The 19971-nt window shown below is 39.8% G+C and overlaps 1 protein-coding gene across 1 annotated transcript in view; it reads left to right on the forward strand.

The window, feature by feature from the left end:
• Vps13b (vacuolar protein sorting 13 homolog B) overlaps positions 1-19971 on the forward strand; it is a 543994-nt gene that overhangs the window by 426416 nt on the left and 97607 nt on the right. The window contains exons 40-42 of the mRNA XM_032914442.1: positions 9937-10133; positions 14937-15118; positions 16056-16405. Of these exons, the coding sequence (XP_032770333.1) occupies positions 9937-10133; positions 14937-15118; positions 16056-16405 (729 nt within the window). The remainder of the gene's footprint in view (positions 1-9936; positions 10134-14936; positions 15119-16055; positions 16406-19971) is intronic.

Genomic DNA, 19971 nt, shown 5'->3' on the forward strand with positions numbered 1-19971 from the left:
TCACACTGAGCTCTCCCCATCCAACTAGTCAGACACACCATCCCCTTTAAATGTGTACAGGAAATAGTGTGTCTAAAGAAATAAAAGGAGGAGTAAGGATGATGGCTCACCAAATAGATAATACTCAGAAAGGGAAATATAGATAGAACACTTTCTATCTGAAATGTTTAGGATAAGAAGTATTTCAGATTTTGAGGCTGTATATTATTTGAATATAAATGAAGTGTATTGGAAATGTGACCGAAACTTAAAATATGAAACTCATGTGTATCTGATATATGCTTCATACCTTTGGCCTGTAGTAACTTCCCACAATACATTTACTAATTATGTGCTCTGTGTGCCCTGTGCTATGACTGCACCTATCACAGAATTACTTGTCGGGTTTTCTGCTCTGCCAGCACTTCAGCCCTAAAACAGTTCTTAATTGCAGAGTATTTTAGGATTTCATATTGGATATGTTTATCTTGTGAAAAAATTATAACAAATGGAAATTCTTGAATTGGAAAATATAATCACTAAATACATTCAGTAGAAGGGGCTCCATGGCAGACTTCAGCTAGCTTAGAAAGACTTGATGCCTGAAGATGTGTTGGCCAAGATTATCAAGTCTGCGTAACATGAGGTGAAGAGAAGGAACAAATCAGACACCTGAGGCAGACCATCATGTGTACTAACACATGCAGAATGGGAGTCCTGAGCAAGAGAGAAAAGGGAAGAAAAGATCTGATTAAATGAAGACTGATTTACACAAGCCTTTGTGTATCTAAGAGGCTCCTTGAACTCCCTGTGAATACACTTACACATAGCCATATAGACAGTTGTTAGGATTAACATCTGATTTCTTATCAAATACCATGGAGCTAAGAAGCAGGAGAATACATTCAAAGTGTTGAAAGAGCATTTCGAACTGCCTGAATAAAGTTTAAATGCCCTAAGAGAAATAACAAAATCGTATATATACTCTACATTGTTTTTGCTTCCAAAGAATCTACTTTTTAAAAACCCGAAAGTACATAAGAACACATAATGAGGACATAAGGACACATAATGAAGATGTAAGGACACATAATGAAGACATAAGGACACATAATAGCTGGGGCTGCATGCACAAGACCTGCACAAGGGTAAACCAGCCAAACACGCAGCATGGGCAGGGGCAGACCCATAAAATCTCATCCTTAGCTGAAAAGCTGTTCATAATTAATTGATGGCCACTCGGGGAGGGAGAGTCAGTGTTCTTTAGGGATACAGCCTGTGGAGTACAGTCACACAATGGAGTCACGCACGGACAGCACCAGGTGCCAAGTGTGCTTGGTGGATTCAAGAGAGAGAACACACATGATGTTGGGGACGGGGTGGCAGTGGAGAGACAGGGTGGATTGGATCGAAATCGATATGTATTGTGAAAGTCTCGAGAATAAAAAGGAACTGTAAATGGCAAATGACATATAACATTTTTCTTCTTTAAATAATGAAAGAGCATAGTTTTTATAGCCACTAATTATGCATCTCCAAGCAAGTTCCCTTATACCAGTCACAATTAGCTTACCTGTAAAATGGAAATATTTTCCTTATTAAGCTAATAATAAGAAATAAGCTAATAATACAAATGTTGGAACTGCAAGGTTGCTTAGTGAGTAAAGGAGACTTAGCACAGACCGGACAACCTGAGTTCCTTTCCCAGATTCCACAAATTAGGAGAGAGCTGCCTCCTGGGTGTGGTACTCTGTTCTCCACACTTACACGTACACTGAAGGAAGGAGCATGTGAGCTGAGGGAGCATCTTCTTTGCTGTATTTTCCTTCTGCTCATCAGTTATCTGGACATCCTCAGGGACTGGTATGCTGGGAGGAACAAGGGAAGTAACAATCTCGTGAGCGAGCGTCAGTCCCTGAGTCGGGAGTGGAGGAGGCGTGGGTGCACCTGGCGGCACAGCTGTACAGGAAAGACAAGACCCTCTGCCCCCTTCACCCAGGTGCTGCAGTGGGACTGAGCCCACAAGGCGGTCATTGCCTCACTTCAGCAGCACTGCACAAAGAAGTGGGAGCTGTTCAGCACGAGGACAGAAGGGAGTTGTAGCTGCTAATAGACTTGGCAGCACTAGTAAGTAATAAAAACAAATTAAGTGCCAGAATATTCTTTGTACCAAAAATATTTTTAAATGGCCAACACACATGCAAATCTTCCCAAATTAGCCATCAAGTGGAAACAAATTGTGAAATAACATTTTAAATGCATAAATAGATGTGCTTTTACCAACTGGCAGATATACAGCATAAAACATACTCATATGCAAAGGCCACATATGCTTAGAGTGCAGTTTATTATGTATGGCTGGCTAATTTTTTAGGTCCTGTCAAATAGTGAATAGGAAAACAAAATGTAATAAAAAAATATAATCTTGACAGTCACTTGAAACGTACCATGTGCTCCATGTGGAATGTCTTCCAGGGAAACCAATGTACTCGTTCCCACTTCCCATGACTCAGTACTAGATAGCCAGGCTCTCTAAACTATGTTTTGGCAACCAACCTTTCTTGGAATAGTCATCTTTCTTTCAAGTTATTCAGCACAGGCATTAGTAATAAATCCTTTGTTAAAGATATATAACTAAAAATCACTCACATGGTCTCTTTCAAACCTAAAAGCTCATACTAAAATTATTTTAAATAGATCACACAAAACAGAGCCAACTCTTTCTTGGGAATAATTAATTGCTACCATATGAAGCTGTAAGAACAATGTGACCATGTTCAATTGTTAGTTTTCTTATGTCACTACTTATCTAGAAACTAGCTAAAGGTGTCAGCTTTAACTGGGAGACAAAGGAAGTGAGTGCACAGAAAGTGGGGTTCTTCACAGATGGGCCCATGGCAAACTGTTCTAAATGAGAGAACTGCTGCACTGGGGTGATGGAGACTAACACAGCACTAAAGCCGACACTGGTGTCTCTTCACCAGCTAACTCTGTTCATTAATTGGGAGTGTGAGTAGTACAGGAGGGTGAACCGCAGCTGTATTACATCATTTGAAAACGTTGCTCAGAATATGCTACATGCAAGCCCCTAAGCTGCTACAGTTTCATGCCAAGAACATAGCACGCAAAAAGGTCTGAAAGAAGGAGCTATGGGTTCATTTTAAAACCTCAGCCATTGACCCTGTCTCTTGTACGTCAAGACTCAGTTGCAACACGGCCCTTGCTTTCCCTCCTCCCCGTCACCATCTCACTGAGGTTTATCCCTTCCTGTCTAAAGACTGGTTTGTCTCTATTCTTCTCTGTCCCCCAGTCAGCTCCCTATTTCAGATTCCTGACTTCGTCACTAAAAGCACCCTCTCGCAAATAAATAAACCAGACCTCAATAGTCACTGCTTCCATAGCCCCTGGTGGAGGGGTAAGGCAGGATGACCTGGAGTGAGTTGAGCATCAACACAGTCAACACCTTGCAGTCTCTGCAGTGTCTGGATCCTCACTGCTCCTACTAGAGTGGCTTATTGGTGTTTCCACTTCAGTTTGTCCAGAACTCAGGATTGCCGTTCCTCTACCCTACACATACCACCTGACATGATGTCACCCTCATATCTGAGCAGTCTGGACTGACGGTTAGGTCCCAGGAGTCTCCCCTGCTACCCCAGCTCTTAACATCTCGACCTTAAATCTCCTAATGGATTGTCTTCCCTCCACACTTGCTGCTTAAATTCACTTTCTATATTATCTAGAATCTTTTAGAAATGTAAATTTTGCTGCATCATTTCTATATCCCCCAAATGGCATTGAGATAAAACTAATTGGGGTTGGGGATTTAGCTCAGTGGTTAGAGCGCTTGCCTAGGAAGCGCAAGGCCCTGGGTTCGGTCCCCAGCTCCGAAAAAAAGAACCAAAAAAAAAAAAAGATAAAATTAATTGCTTTGGCTTTAAAACAGTTTAGTTCTATTAGCCTTATTTTACAAATTAGGGATGTATAGTTTATACTCATTAAGTTGCCCAAAAGCTGTGGTTTATTTTCCAGGACCAGGATTTTTTTTTCCCCTCTTATAGATTTTTTTTCCCCCATAATATATACTGATATGGTTTCATGCCCCCCCGCCCCTCCCACTTCTTCTTTACCTCTCTCCTTCTGCATCCAACCCCATTTTGGTCTCTCATTTGAGAAAGAAAACAGGCTTCTAAAAGATAAATAATAAAATATAATATACTAAGATAAAGCAAGAACTAACACATCAAAATAGGGCAAGGGAAACAGAAGAAAAAGTGCCCAAGAAAAGGCACAAGATACAGATACAGATGCAGAGACCCACTCACGGGCTACTCGAGAATCTCATAAAAACACTAAACTGGGAGCTGTAATATACACCCAACAGAGCTGTAGGGTGAAAGAGAGAAAAATTATCAATAAAAATAAGATAAAGTTAAAAGAAAGAAACCCTGACGTGACGTTATAAGACAAGGATCCTCTAAAGGTGCCAAGGTCCAGGATCTGTCCCACAAGGAACACTGGCGAGGTTTTTGTTTTGAATGTTAGAATGAAGTGATAATATAAAGACCATCGGAACACTAAATAAAACCACCTTTAAAACACTAAGAATGCGTATTAGCTTGTGTTTTAGTGTGCTGAGGGTAAATATACCTACTCCTCTTTTTCATTAACGAATGCTTTGCAGCTTCATCTATGTGTAAACTTGGTGTCACCCTCCCCTTTCACATTCATTTCCTGCTGAAACCTTTCTTCTTCCAAGAGTATCTCCTACATTTGTGTCTTCATTTTGTGTAAAACCCACTGAGTTTAATTATAGTTGCTTATATGAACATAGCTGAGAGGTTATTTACTGGACTGTGAGTAATTTAGCAGTGTCTACACCCCTGAAAAAATGACACTTCTTGCACTAGCAGCCAGTAACTACCAGTAGTCCCACAGGCCACTGCTGACAGAGCCTGTCTTGTACAGTGGTGGACAGGGAACCATAGCCACATTGAGGTGATGAGCACTGCAGTTGTGCTATGCACATCTCCCCATCTTCCGGCTCCTCCCACTTCTGTAGATGCCCCTTCTAGAACTGAGCAGTCCAGTACTGCCTATTCTCAGCACTTCGGCCAGTTACGAGATTTTCTTTTTTATTAATCACTGTTACTGTACTAAGAAGCCTCTCTCATGAAGGCCAAATACGACATGTACATTTAAACAGTGGGTAGAAGACATAGGTTGATACAATGGCTATTTAACAAGACACTATTTTTTAGCTTTCTTTTTAAAAACTTTTTATTCTTTGGTTGGTTTCACATCATGTTCCCTAATCCCACTCATCTCCCTGTCCCTTCATATCATCATCTGCGCTTGTAACCTACCTCCCCTAAAGAAAATTTTAAAAAGTAAAAAGTGTGTGTGTGTGTGTGTGTGTGTGTGTGTGTGTGTGTGTGTGTACATCATTGTGGAAGCTATAGTGTGTCAGTGTTTCCATCAGTATACCCTTCTGTCCATGCATCTTCAAGACAATATTAATAATAGTAGGCCTGCCCCTCAGTACCTCCCCAGCCACAAGCCCTTGACCAGGTTTACAAAAACCAGGCATGAGTTTGCTCTTGTGGCGAAATCCTCAAATCAATCAGAAGGCAGTGGTCCCCCATGAGGAACCCTCAGATCCAATCAGAAAACAGTGGGTCACCCCTACACTTAGTGCCACTATTGCCCAGAGGACTTAGTGCAGCTGCCATAAATAAGTGAGACTGTGGATAACCTTTTCTCTCCCAGCTTCCTTCTGACCTTTTGAGAACCAACCAATAGAAAGAAAGCTCTCCAGTTAGCTGCATCTTGATTTCTTTATGTCTATAGCCAAAGGGTTTGGTGCTGAAGTCAAATATATTCTTTTTTTTTTTTTTTTATTAACTTGAGTATTTCTTATATACATTTCGAGTGTTATTCCCTTTCCAGGTTTCCGAGGCAAACATTCCCCTCCCCCCTCCCCTTCCTTATGGGTGTTCCCCTCCCCATCCTCCCCCCCTTGCCGCCCTCCCCCCAACAATCTAGTTCACTGGGGGTTCAGTCTTAGCAGGACCCAGGGCTTCCCCTTCCACTGGTGCTCTTACTAGGATATTCATTGCTACCTATGAGGTCAGAGTCCAGGGTCAGTCCATGTATAGTCTTTGGGTAGTGGCTTAGTCCCTGGAAGCTCTGGGTCAAATATATTCTTAACTTTTGTAAATATATGAATAAGCATATAATTTAAATGTTTTCAACAAGATTTTCATGTGAATTTATTAATTCTCTCTGTTAAACAATAAAAATAGGACATATAACTGAAAATCTTGACAAGCACATGGTTGTCATGTAGTAGAGCCTATTTCTATAGTAGTTTTCTGTTATTTCCAGAATTTTCTGAGTCTTTGGATGTTCCAGTTGAGGGTGTTAACTGTTGAGCCAGCCCCTGACCAGTTGTGAGTTCCATGCTTTTCTTTAGCACTCCTCATTTTCTAAACTTCACAGTTGTTTTCCCTCCGTCCCTAGTGTTGGGCAGTCGTTTTTCATTCCCACACTGCTTCCAGATTGGACAATCTCAAATCGTCTCTGATTCCATTAGAACTGACTGCTGTTCTTTCCTTCTGATTCTCAGTATGACAGCCAGTTTTCATTGGTTATTATGTGTTAACTTTGATGTAGAACTTCTGGTTCTGGGCCAGAAACATATTTTCAACTGTATTGAAGATGTAAACCTCTCTACCAAGAATGTAGAACTTTACATTCTGCTATCTGAAATATGTTAATGTACTTTTGCAAAAGCTGCAGTCTTCCACCAAGATTCTTACACACCTTTTAAGATTCCTATGCACCCCATTCCCACATTCTTTCTGCCCCTAGTTGTGGGTCCCTTAATCTAAAGAGCAGGCTCGCTGCTTTCTGAAAAAAACTCAAAGAAAGCATTTGATTTGGGCTTTAAAAGACAGGGAGGATTTCGACACAAGAGAATAATAAAATCGGTATTTCCAATTGGAGAGGATACTGAAACAATGACCCAAAGAGGACAAGGCTATGGACAAGCTTACATGAGTAGCAAGAAATGAGAATTACTGTCTCTTTTTGTTTCTTGATTTTCTTACTGTTTTGTTCTTTTAGCACAGGTTAGCCCTAAACTCCCTATGTTCCTGATAGCTAAGACTGACCTTGAACTTTGGTTATCTTTCCTCTACCTTACAAGTGCTGAGGTTACATGTGCATACCACCATGCCTAACTAACACTGAATTCCATGAATATGCTACCTTTAAGTTCCCCAAACATATGCATCTGCTTCAGCGTACTCATGAATCTTCATTTCTCTTCTTCCTCATCCAGCGTCACCCCCTCACACATGCACAGTCAAAATCCTGCACTTATGGGGCATGAGAGGTGAATCGGTGAGCTATTTGCTGTCTGCAGTGGCTAGCTTTCTGTCAACTTGACACAAACTTATCTGAAAGAAGGAGCCCTCACTTGAGAAAATACCCCCATAAGATGAATCTATAAGGCACTTTCTTAATTTTCTTAATTGATGGGGGAGAACCCAACCCATTGTGGGTAGTGCTATCCCTGGACTACTGGGCCTGGGTTCTCTAAGAAAGCAGGCTGAGCAAGCCATGAGGACCAAGCCAGTTAGCAGTAAGTACTCCTCCATGGTCTCTGCATCAGCTCCTGCCTCCAGGTCCCTGCCTTGTGTAAGTCCCTGCCCAGGCTTCCTTCAATGATGGGCTACAATATGGATCTATAAGCCAAATAAACCCTTTCCCCGCCGTCTTGCTTTTGGTCATGGTGTATTATTATAGCAGAAGTAATGTTAAGACACTGACCATGCCTGAGGACCTGAGTTCAGATCCCCAGCACTAATGAAAGGCTGGTGTAGCTACTCCTGTAATCCCCACGCTACAAGTAAAGACAGGAGAATCTCTGTGTCTTGCTGGCCAGACAGTCTAACCAATCAGATTCAGTGACTGTGAAAAGTGATTAAGGACAGCAGTTGATACTGATCTCTGTCCTTCACATTTTAGGTAAGAGTAAAATACATTAGAAATCACGAAGGAAGGAAGGAAGGAAGGAAGGAAGGAAGGAAGGAAGGAAGGAAAGGTTTACTTTGGAAGCTTTTTTTTTTTTCAGATCTTATTATGGCCTCAAAACTGATTTAAATGCTAAAACAAATTTTAAAGTAATATGCCCTTCCTTCTCCTGAGTGTCTCAAGAGTCTAGTGTCGTCTAATATGTAAGAAGTTAAGGGTCCAGGAGGCACAGACTAGGAGTAGAGACCACAGGAAAAGGTAGTACCAGCTCTGAGAAGGGAGTGCTTCCCAAACAGCAAACGCATTTCACTAGGGTACTTTTTTAAGACAAATAGGATTAGCCACATGTCATCTTAAAACTAAAATGTTAAGTTTAATAACATATCCTGTGCATCTTTTGTGTATCTTGTATTTGTTATTTATTTTAATCATTCTGTGTTAATCCACTCTATAAATCTATAGCAGTTCCCACTAATAGATGTTTGAGTTGTTTCAACTCTTCCTATTAATCCTCTTGAAGTACATGTACAAACATAATAAAATACATAAGAGAGACACACATGTACATACCCTCTAGAATTACAGTAACAGTGAAATCTAAATATCAGAAATAAGCACTTAATTCACAGTGCCTAGGAATGTGGGGGTTTTCACTCACCTGTGCAAAAAGCAGAGGATCAATCTTCTTAAACTGCCAGGTTAATGCATACATTAATTAATAAATACATAGATTAATATTAATTAATTTCATGGTTACATATTTGCTTAATTCATATTTGTTAAGTATCAATAATGGTGGCTTTTCATGTCTATGGGACAGTTTTATTTGTTCTATGAAATGGTTGCTGTTAGGATCTGTTCTTTAGCCCTATGAAAGCTGGTAAGTGTTTTATGAGTGCTGTGGAAAGTGTAAGACTCCACGATCACAAATAAAAGACAGCATTACCGACCGTCCAGCAACCAACGTGAGCATCACGTTTGCCTTGGGTTCCCCTTGTCTTCCACCAAGGGCCATGCAGAAAGACTTGAGGATGCTGTACTGGGGACCTCGAGCACAGCTGCGCTGTGGAGCTTGACTGGTGTGCTCTGTAAAGCACATGTGCCCACTCTTCATGTGCTTCCCATGCTTTGGAAGAGCTCTCCTGAACCAATAGTCCCAGTCTGTCATTAAGTCTTGCCTGTCTTAGCGTGCATACTTTTTATATTTAATTTTTATCAATGAAGCTTTTTTTCTAACTCTTAAGTTTTGTCACATACTTAGTGATATTTTGTTCTTTCAAAATCAAAATTAGCAACTTTCTTTCATGTTCTCACTTTGTAGCTTCTCCAATTTATCCTAAGTTTACTTTTGTGCGAGCAATGGTGATCTCTTTGGCTGCTTGACTGAAAGTGCTCTTTTACTACAGAGGAACTTTAATCAGTACTTGCCATCATTCCTTTAATGTATTAGCATGTTAACTCCAGCCTTGTCTGCTCTCACCGTGGGTGTTTTTACTATTGAGTCTTTTTTTTAATGATTCTTCTAGAGTAAACCGGGTTAATGAAACTGGAAAGGCGCTCCTAAAGCACCGTCTTTTATACCTTTTTGTCTTCCTATCAAGTCTTCCTTGACAGTTTAATTTACATTTCAACAAGTACACTGTATAGTTTCACTTTTATTAATTTATTAATTTTTACTTATTTATTTTATGTGTATGGTATTTTGCCTGTGTGTGTGACTGTGCAGAGTGTACATGCGCGGTACCCTTGAGGGTCAGAAGACAGGGTCATCTCCTGGAGTTAGAGCTACAGACAGTTGTGAGCTGCCACCATCTTGGTGCTGGAGGCTGGACATGTTAACCCCGCAAGAGCTCTGAACCACCTCTCTAGCTCCACAGTTTCCGACTTACAACTTTTAATGGTTTCTTTATTTTCCTATAGGTCCCTTGTAGTTTGGAATATTGGGATGAACTCCAGAAGGTTTTTGTTGCGTTTCAAGAATTCAGTCTGTCTGAAAGCAAAGTTTGTGAATTGCAGTTGCCAGATATCAATCTTGTACATGACCAGAAGAAACTGGTGTCCTCAGATCTGTGGAGAATCGTCCTAAACAACAATCAAAATACAACAGATGACCAAAGGTAACAGAGAGCCAGATGAGAGGAGCAGCAAATGGTTCAGCAGACATTTCTCTTCTCCTGTGCCTCTCACTAGGCTAAGTGTGGATATCTAATACTAGCCTGTGCCTGAATTGTGGGTAAAAGGAAGAAAAGCTCACTGCCCTTTCACTCATAATATAGCCTAAGAACCCTTGCAAAAGAACCTCTTCCTCTTCCCTATTGTAAAGTAAAAATAATGAATAAAACCAAACAAACAAAAAATCTATTATCCTGAACCCAAAAATCAGAGGAAATAGCTCAGTATCTTGACAGAGTAATTAATGTTATAAAGATAAACTAGGCAGCAAAAGGAAGATTACATAGATGTACCTGTCTACATCTAAAATCAAGGTTTTCAAATATGCTCATCATGAAAGATGTTTTTTAACTCTAAGAGGTAAACCTGCAGACAGTAGGCAAGCGTGGCCAACCAAGTTCGAAGAGCTGATGTTTGCCCCAGGAGGTCACATTGGTCACAGTCAGTTTCAGAAGCTGTCGGCTTCAGGTATTCTGAATCATGCCTCCAGAACTTCTTAGTCCATGTTATACTTCCACATTACGCCCATTTCTGGTATTTGCCTGCTTGGTGTATTTTTAAACTTAAAGAAAAATAACCTCAGCAAATGTCCAGCCCGTCTTCTGCTTCATTCCCTGAGAAGCCTCTCTGCTTATACTTTTGTGACAGTTAAAGAATGTAAACCTCAATCAGGGCCCTTTCCATGGCCTGCGTGTACCATGAGCCCACCTGTGCCATGAGCCCACGTGTGCCGTGAGTGTGCCATGAGGCCCTGCTGTTCTTTCCTTTCACTGTCTCACCTCCCAGTCCTCTTCATGGTCAGCCTTAGTGCCTGCTGCCTTAGTTCCTGGTCCACTCCCTTTTCTCACTGGATCACACTAATACACCACTCCATTGTTTTGTTTTGTTTATGTAACTTTAATTCTGTCCATATGTAATAATCATAACACATTGTGTTGTTCTGATGTCTATTTTATGTTTTAAATAGTGACAAATGATTTTCTTCTAAGAGTATTTGTTTGTGTTAATAATGTGTACTTGTTGGAGCTCTTACACTGAAGTAACTCTGGTTAGCATTTTGGTCTGTAGCTTCACAGTGTCTTTCATAGACTACATTGTATGTTTCATAATAGTAATGTTTTTAACCTTAAACATTCTATTTCCAGGTCATCTAGGCTCTTTAAAAATAATTACCTTCCAATATACCATATTGTCAGTGAAAGCATATGTAAGAAGCAGGGTCTTGATTTTACTACAAGTCAAAGAGCACCAACTCTCCAGGGAATTAGCAAATGTAGAGGAAGATTGCTTCCTCAAAGGAGAGGTTACCTCATCAAAATCCAGGAGATTTCAGAGAATAAGCTGGAGGCAGTTAAGCTAATTTTTTAAAACTGTCTTATTAGGAGTATCCAGTTAGAAATTATTTCTTGATTTGAATTGTGGAAGAGTGTATTCTCACCAGGGGAAGTCGTTCTCTACACAAGGTCAGTTCCTCTGACACTGAAGCACTCATAAACATTTCTATTGTAACTTTGGCACTGTTGAAGTGTGAAGCCCTTAGAGGACAGAAATATATGCAGCTCATCACATGAAAGCACGTTTTCATTGAGCTGTTGACATTGCGGTCACACACCTTTGGGCAGGGGGTGTGTGCAGAGTGGGGCATAGGGTATTCACATTACCTAATATTTTGAAATTCATCTTATTTTAAATTGTTTGGGATGAATACCTTTTCAAATAGAAATTGATATTAAAGAAATTTAATTATAATTGGTTTAGAATTTAACATAAGAAATCATAATTAATATTGAATTAAGTTGGAAAAATCAAGTCTGATCTCAAAATGGAGGGCCATGAGGCAAAGGAAGCAGAGCAGTTGAGGAACTCTGCTCTGAGTTTTGGAACCACAGAGGGATGTTTAAGAGAGCATGCTGATATATAAACCACACAAAGATTAAACAAAGAGAACTTCAGACCAATTTCCCTTATGAATATCGACTCAAAAATACTCAATAAGATTCTCACAAACCAAATCCAAGAACACATCGAAATGATCATCTATCATGATCAGGTAGGCTTCATCCCAGGGATGCAGGGATGGTTCACTATATGAAAATCCATCAATGTAATCCACCACATAAACAAACTCAAAGAAAAAAGAAAACACATGATCATCTCATTAGATGCTGAGAAAGCATTTGACAAAATTCAACACCCCTTCATGATAAAAGTCCTGGAAAGAATAGGAATTCAAGGCCCATACCTAAACATAGTAAAAGCCACATACAGCAAACCAGTCACTAACATTAAACTAAATGAAGAGAAACTTGAAGCAATCCCACTACAATCAGGGACTAGACAAGGCTGCCCACTCTCTCCCTATTTATTCAATATAGTACTCCAAAAGTCCTAGCCAGAGCAATCAGACAACAAAAGGAGATCAAAGAGATACAAATTGGAAAGGAAGAAGTCAAAATATCACTATTTGCAAATGATATGATAGTATACTTAACTGACCCCAAAAGTTCCACCAAAGAACTACTAAGCCTGATAATTAACTTTAGCAAGTGGCTTTATATAAAATTAACTCAAACAAATTAGTACCCTTTCTCTACTCAAAGAATAAACAGGCTGAGAAAGAAATTAGGGAAACAACACCCTTCACAATAGTCACAAATAACATAAAATACCTCAGGTTGACTCTAACCAAGCAAGTGAAAGATCTGTATGACAAGAATTTCAAGTTTCCTGAACATTGGCTTCTGCTCTAAGATCACGAATCAACAAATGGGACCTCATAAAATTGAAAAGCTTCAGTAAGGCAAAAGACACCATCAATAGGACAAAACGGCAACCAACAGATTGGGAAAAGATCTTTACTAATCCTACATCAGACAGAGGCTAATATCCAATATATTCAAAGAACTCAAGAAGTTAGACTCCAGAGAATCAAATAACCCTATTAAAAATGGGGTACAGAGCTAAACAAAGAATTCTCAGCTGAGGAATCTCAAATGGCTGAGAAATACCTAAAGAAATGTTCAACATCCTTAGTCATCAGGGAAATGCAAATCAAAACAACCCTGAGATTCCACCTCATAACAATCAGGATGGCTAAGATCAAAAACTCTGATGACAACAGATGCTGGCCAACCATTGAACTGAGAATGGGGTCCCCATTGGAGGAGTTAGAGGATTGAAGGAACTGAAGGAGTTTGCAACCCCATAAGAACAACAATACCAACCAACCAGAACTCCCAGGGACTAAACCACCATCCAAAAGTACATATGGACAGACCCAGGGCTCCAGCTGCATATGTAGCAGAGGATGGCCTTGTTGGGCACCAATGGAAGGAGAAGCCCTTGGTCCTGCCAAGGCTAGACCCCCCCAGTGTAGGGGAATGTCAGGGTGGGGAGGCGGGAAGGGGGTTGGTTGGGTGGGGGAACACCCTCATAGAAGAAGGGTGAGAGGAGATGGAATAGGGGGTTATGGATGGGAAACTGCTGCCAATCGTTTTTTTACTAACCCATGTCTGCTACTCTCTGTTAGATTCTCGAAAGGGACAGTAGATGTTTTCTACCTCACACTTCAGCATTCTTAATTCAGGTTACAGAACAGTTGAGTGCCATGTCTGAGCAAACTACAGGTGGCTGCTCTTGTTCTGCTCTTCGAGTTTTACAACCCAGAAGCCCATAAACTTCAAGTCACTTTCTTTCCTGCATTTTTTTGCTTTTTTCCCCATCCAAGTTTTTAGAGCAAAAGAATAAGTCACTTATTGAACCTTTAACTGGCTGGCACTCTTCTTGATTGTACCCTATATATTTTGCTGGGTGAAACCAAGGATAATTGAGGGGTCATTGTCCAAAATAATGCAGAAGTGTATCATAGTTGCTCAGTGCAAGCATCTCACTTCCCAAACTAATCCATTTGAATAGTGTTGCATCCCCTAAGAACTTAAGCCATACACGTCAACCCAAAAAAGTGATGTGAGCTACAGTTTGTTTGGAAGGCCCCGAGTTCCTCTCCTGTGTCCACCCTGATAGCACATCAACTCTCCTTCTCCAGGAGATGATTCCATTGCATGGTGTTTAGATGGCAGTGTGTCGCCAATTGGGTTGTGGATTTTTGAAAGCCAAGGGCTTACTTCTTCCGAGACGGATGCTTTCAACTCTTCATGTTGGCCAGATGACCACAGGATGTAACTTCGAGAGGATAGGCAAGGGAAGTGAGCATTCTTATAGCATGATTGCCCATCCAAAGGATTACATTCTTTGTACATGGCTATAATTTTATGCCACTAAATACAATATCAGTAGGTCTTCAATAACAAGTCTAGATGACCTCACAGAATGTAAGTATGGACAATATAGAGACATGAACCAACCTTGAGACGTTTGCCATGACACAGGAAAGGTTAGGATTTCCAACAGCCAAGGCATGCTCAGAATTGTGTCCCCTTTACAATAGTTCACCAAACCATCCATAAGTTTTGTGAAAAGAGTTATAGGCAAAAATGGGATTTGATCTAAGTCAACATGTGTGGAGGCTGAAGAGTAATTTGAAAGTTTTCCGCAAATATTTGTAGCATATTCAAAATAAACTGAATTTATAAGTAAAAAGCTCTTGTGTGACAGTAGTACATGAGAGTTAATGATTAATATATTGATTGTAGGAGTTTCAGTACTAGCTTTAAAGGCCTTTTATAAAGACAATGTCCTTCTGTGATATTGGGAAATGGAGGTTGCTTAGTGTCTTTTGTTTTCCACAGCTCTGCAAGTGAATCTGGTTCTCAAAGCACCTGTGAGCCGCTTGTAACTCCAACAGCCCTGGCTGCTTGCACCAGAGTCGACTCGTGCTTCACCCCATGGTTCGTCCCATCCCTCTGCGTGTCCTTCCAGCTCGCTCACCTGGAGTTCCGTCTTTGCCATCACCTGGACCAACTTGGCACAGGTGGGCGTCATTTCTGCATCAAGGGAACACCTACTTAGTGTCATTTGTCATAGTCCTGCGTGTTTCCCACACGGCACCTCAGCTCCCAGCATGGGCACTGGACACCCCAGAGTTACTAAGGCTGATGAGTGCAGCAGGTGTGGCCCTACTCCTCAGTGAGTAGCACTGTAGTGACATGCTTTGTTAGACCTGTTTTCTAAGAGAATTTTCAGGAAGTGTTTTGTTTTAGCTGCAGGTTTTGCTGTTGTACCAATTAAGATCTTTTTGAAAAAAATGCATATTTTAGTTTGTATCCTACATTAGTGGAAAATAGATCCCAAAAGAACTTGTAATTTGTCACCTGTATTCAAGGTACCTGCTCTATAAAAGATGGGCACATTCTCATTAAATTACAAGACTCATATTTTTACACATTTAAAAGAAATATAAATTCCCCACGTAGCAAAAGTAGGCTCCTATAAATCCCCAGTGTTACTTGCAATTGATTCTCTGGTTAATTCAGTATACATGGAGTGGAGAAAGGGGAGATTAAACCTGGACCAGCTGCTGTTAAGCATCTTGCTTTCTCAGCAAAAATGGAGTTTCCCTGCTTTTCCTAGAGTCGTGTTTTTGTTGTTTTAGAGATTTTGTTGGGAGAGAGAGAGAGATTTAGATGGTCATCTCCTCGTAGTTGTTACTGTGATCAAACATTTTTATCTATGGAAGAGAAAGTAACCTTTGAGCAATGTTCATTAAGAGACCTGACTGAACAAAACCGTGTATTTTCAGATGTCAAATGCTACTTCAAAGGTTTTTAACATTTTTCACAGCAGTTATTTAAGTCTATTACTATCAAGTACTAAAGTTAAGAACAAAGTGAATCATTTACACATCACCTCACTTGTTTCCATGAGGGATTGACACATCTTAATTACTATTTTTCTTATTTTCTTAAAAGCTTCACCACAGCACCTACAGCCGTTCGTTTCTGATAAAAATGTCCCATCTGAACTGGAATACATGATCATTTCCTTCAGAGAACCGAACCTGTATCTTCAGCAGTGGAACAGTGCTCCTGTCTGCCAGGAGATCCGGTTCTCATCGCAGGTGGATTGTAAACTTCTGGAATGCAGAAACGTCACGATGCAAAGTGTGGTGAAACCCTTTGGCATCTGTGGGCAGATGGCACTTTCCAGCAGTGGAGGGCAGAAGCTGCTGGATTGTACTGTGATCCTGGACTCCGTGCTTGTCAACTTTGGGCAGCACGTAGTTCATTCCCTGAGCACTGCAATTCAAGCATGGCAGCAGGTATGCTCATTCCAGAAGCGCCGTGCCGCATGTACATCTTACTTCATACTCCACGTTACCACAGAATTACAAGTGAGACAAACCCGAATGTGAGGGATGAAGGGTCTGAGATCACCACTTTGTTTACAAATGTGACACGGGTGTTCTCTTTACAAAGCTCTAAAGATCGTGGGTTGACACACTCGCCAGAGTCATGGCATCTACTTATATAAAGTAAGGCACCGTTCTCTTTACAGACTCTGGAGATCATGGGTTGACACTTGTGTCAGGGTCGTGCCATCTTCCTAGGGCCCGATCACCACATGTAGGTGGGGAGTAACTTATTCCCAAGATTTCTTTTTTGAAGTACTATGGTTCTGTTTAGCTATGAAGTATTGTGGTTCTGTTTAGCTATGAAGTATTGTGGTTCTGCTTCTACTTTGCTATGGACCAGACTGTCTGAATGTCCACTGTAGAAATAAAGGACTTAAATTAAGCCTTCCAGATTCTCAAACAAAAGCATGAATGAACCCTGGGCTACAACATGGAAAGAAAGCAGCCTTGTTTTCCTTTGCAGACATCCTGCCTTTTAAATTCACTAGAAAGCACTTATATTCATAGAGAATTATAATAACTTTGATAATTTTCTCTTGTATCTTTTATAAGAAATTCCTCACATCAGAAAACAGACAGAATATAAGGCAGTTATAAATGGCAGACTTAGAATGGGAAAGCGACCTGCGTGTGCTGTCTCTGAATGCAACATTCCCACAGAACACTTGGAGAAGAACACAGCAAACAAACCCCTCTGCTGTGCTGATTTTCATAGTTGCCCTCAAATTTAGTTACCATTTAAGCTAAGACATGTGTCGCCATTTTGTTCATATTCCACAGAGTTGTGTGGAGATGGCTTCCCAGTACGAGTCCTTCTGTGTTGAGCTCTGTCAGTGGCAGGCACTAGAAGGCGTGGGAGGACATCTGCTCCCGTAAAGAAGCTTCCTAGGGACAAGGAAGAGAACTTAGGGGGGATTTTTATGAGAATATCTTAAGGATCTTTATGGAAAAAAAATTTATGAAATAAGTAGTTCTAAATTTTTCAAGTTTTCTAACCAAAAATGCTTATGAGAATTAGGTTTTATAGAAATAAAATTGAATGTTTGCTTTATATGCATGAAGACCTATACAAGACTTAAAAAGTAATTGCTTGACGTGGTACTGCAATAGCAAAGGAAAAGAAGATAACACATCTGGTTTGTATTTGAAGTCTTTTTTAAGGGCATTCCATGGTTTTCGTGTTGCAAAGGACATGCGTAAAATAAGAGCTAGTGTGATCGAAATCTTTGCAGCTGGTTCAAATAGCAACGTGAAAAAAACTTCCATAGCTCCAGTTTCTAGGGTTTTTTTTCATATTTGAACAATGCATTTAATAAAAAACAAACGTAGAAAATAGAGAAGAATTCTTGATAGAGCGTTTAAATCCAGGACATTTGTGCCTTAGTATCAGAGCTTTATAAGCGAACTCATATGTAGCAACTACTGCAAAATGGCCTTCAAACATGAGTTTCTTACAGAGAAAAATATTCTCCTAGACACAGCTATACACATAAATAAAATATGGTACATAAATATTTAAATGTCTGAAACCACATCAGACTGTGAATGACTGACTGGCTAGCACAGTGCCTTGGAGGAATATTCCATTAAGTAGAGCCATGTGTCCCACAGCAGATTGCTGACAGGTACATTCTGTGAATACTTGGTTCTGATTCGTACGGGGATTTGGCAGTGTTAACAGGAGCCACAGAGGATATGCTTCTGTAATTGTTGCTGTAATTTTCTTGTTTCCTCCCATGTCAAGGGTACTCGCCACCAAGTTTTAATGTGGTAGGCATGGACCCTGTGTATTCTAAAGAAAATAGGAAAGTACACTACTTTGAAATCAGAGGACATTCGCCATTGTAACAGGCTGATAAAGGCTTCTTTTGCTCATTTTTTTTTGTCCTGAATGTAGTTTATTTTCTTTAGAAGGAAGTTTATTCTGAATTTTATTGTATGTTTATGATGCTGACATATAGTGTAGTTATTGACAATGAAGATGAATTTAATGAGTAGAATAAAACATTTGAGTTCTCCATCTACTATTTAAAATCATATTATCAAGCATGAAAAATTTGGTTCTTTACTGTCAGGTCATAAGTTCAAATTTAACATCATCTTTCATTGATTCTTAATTTTTATGGTTATAGAGCGCTCTCTCTCTCTCTCCTCTCTGTTCTCTCTCTCTCCTCTCTGTGTTCTCTCTCTCTCTCTCTCTCCCTCTCTCTCTCTCTCCCTCTCTCTCTCTCTCCCCCTCCATCCCTCCCTCCTCTCTTCTCTTCTCTTCTCTTCTCTTCGTGTGCTCATCCATTTGTGTGTGTATATGTGTGTCTATAAAATGCTGACAGTTGCTTTCATGAAACTAAATTATGAACTCAAAACACCACTTTCTTTTTGATTTCTGTGTCAAGTTTCCTGGTTTGAACAAAATAACATTTAAAAGGAGGTTACACTCGTGTCTCTTATATATCAAATGTACAGATTGCCATGAAGTTGCTTGTTCAACATGACATGAACTTAAAATATAAGTAAGCCATCTTTTAGCTACAAATTCTTGCAAGCATTCTGGGATTTAGTGTAGATTATGACATATAAATGAATATAAGTTTTTAATATAATATAACAGAATCTAAAACTAGAAATGTGGAAGTTTATTACAATTATAATAAATTCCATAGATGAAGGAGCATTTGAGAAACAGTTCCCTGAAGACCTCAAGTGTTCTTTAGAAAAATATAAACAACCCCCTTGTGTTCCTCAATTTACATTTTTTCCTAAAACCCTCATCATTTATTAAACCCTCATCCGATTTTAGGGACGAAGAAAGGGATATGATTTTTTTCAACCTCTAGCTGGTAACTTAACCTCTGTGTTAAGATTGATCCCAATTCATTATGAAAAGTGAATTTTAACCTCAGGATGTGTAACTAAGTGGGAACTGGAGCCGTACCCTCTCCTTCAAGGCTTTATTCTCTCATGGAAAGGAGAGAGACATGTTTACAAGGAGAGCAGTTTAGTTTGATTATATTTTGATTACATAATACTAAGTGGAAAAATCTCATCAAAACTAATTACACACTGTGATTCTAGTTGATTAAAGGTTTTAGATAAATAGATTAAGTAGAATTGGATAAAGTAGGCACAAAGTAACAGCCAGGACATTCAGGGAAAAAAGACTGCCTGAAAAATACAATCCAAGTGTGGCTGGCAGTTATATCTGAGCATAAAATTAGATATTTAAGTTTACTTTTAAAATATTTTTTAGTTATTACAAAGTCAACATGCTTTGCCAATGTTATTATTAGAGTTAGGCTAGGGTGTGTGTCGCTGGTTGAGTGCTTGCCTGTGTGCTCCTAACCCTGAGCTCACTTCCCAGCATAGTTAGAAAGCAAACAAAGATTTGTTTTTCTTATCTGTTTGGTTCCTAAGTGTTTATTGAATACTCAAGCATCAGGAATTACTATGAGTATTAGAGGTAAAGTTGTAAAAGA

This window comes from Rattus rattus, chromosome 1 (genome assembly GCF_011064425.1).
Source record: "Rattus rattus isolate New Zealand chromosome 1, Rrattus_CSIRO_v1, whole genome shotgun sequence".
Taxonomy (NCBI): Eukaryota; Metazoa; Chordata; class Mammalia; order Rodentia; family Muridae; genus Rattus; species Rattus rattus.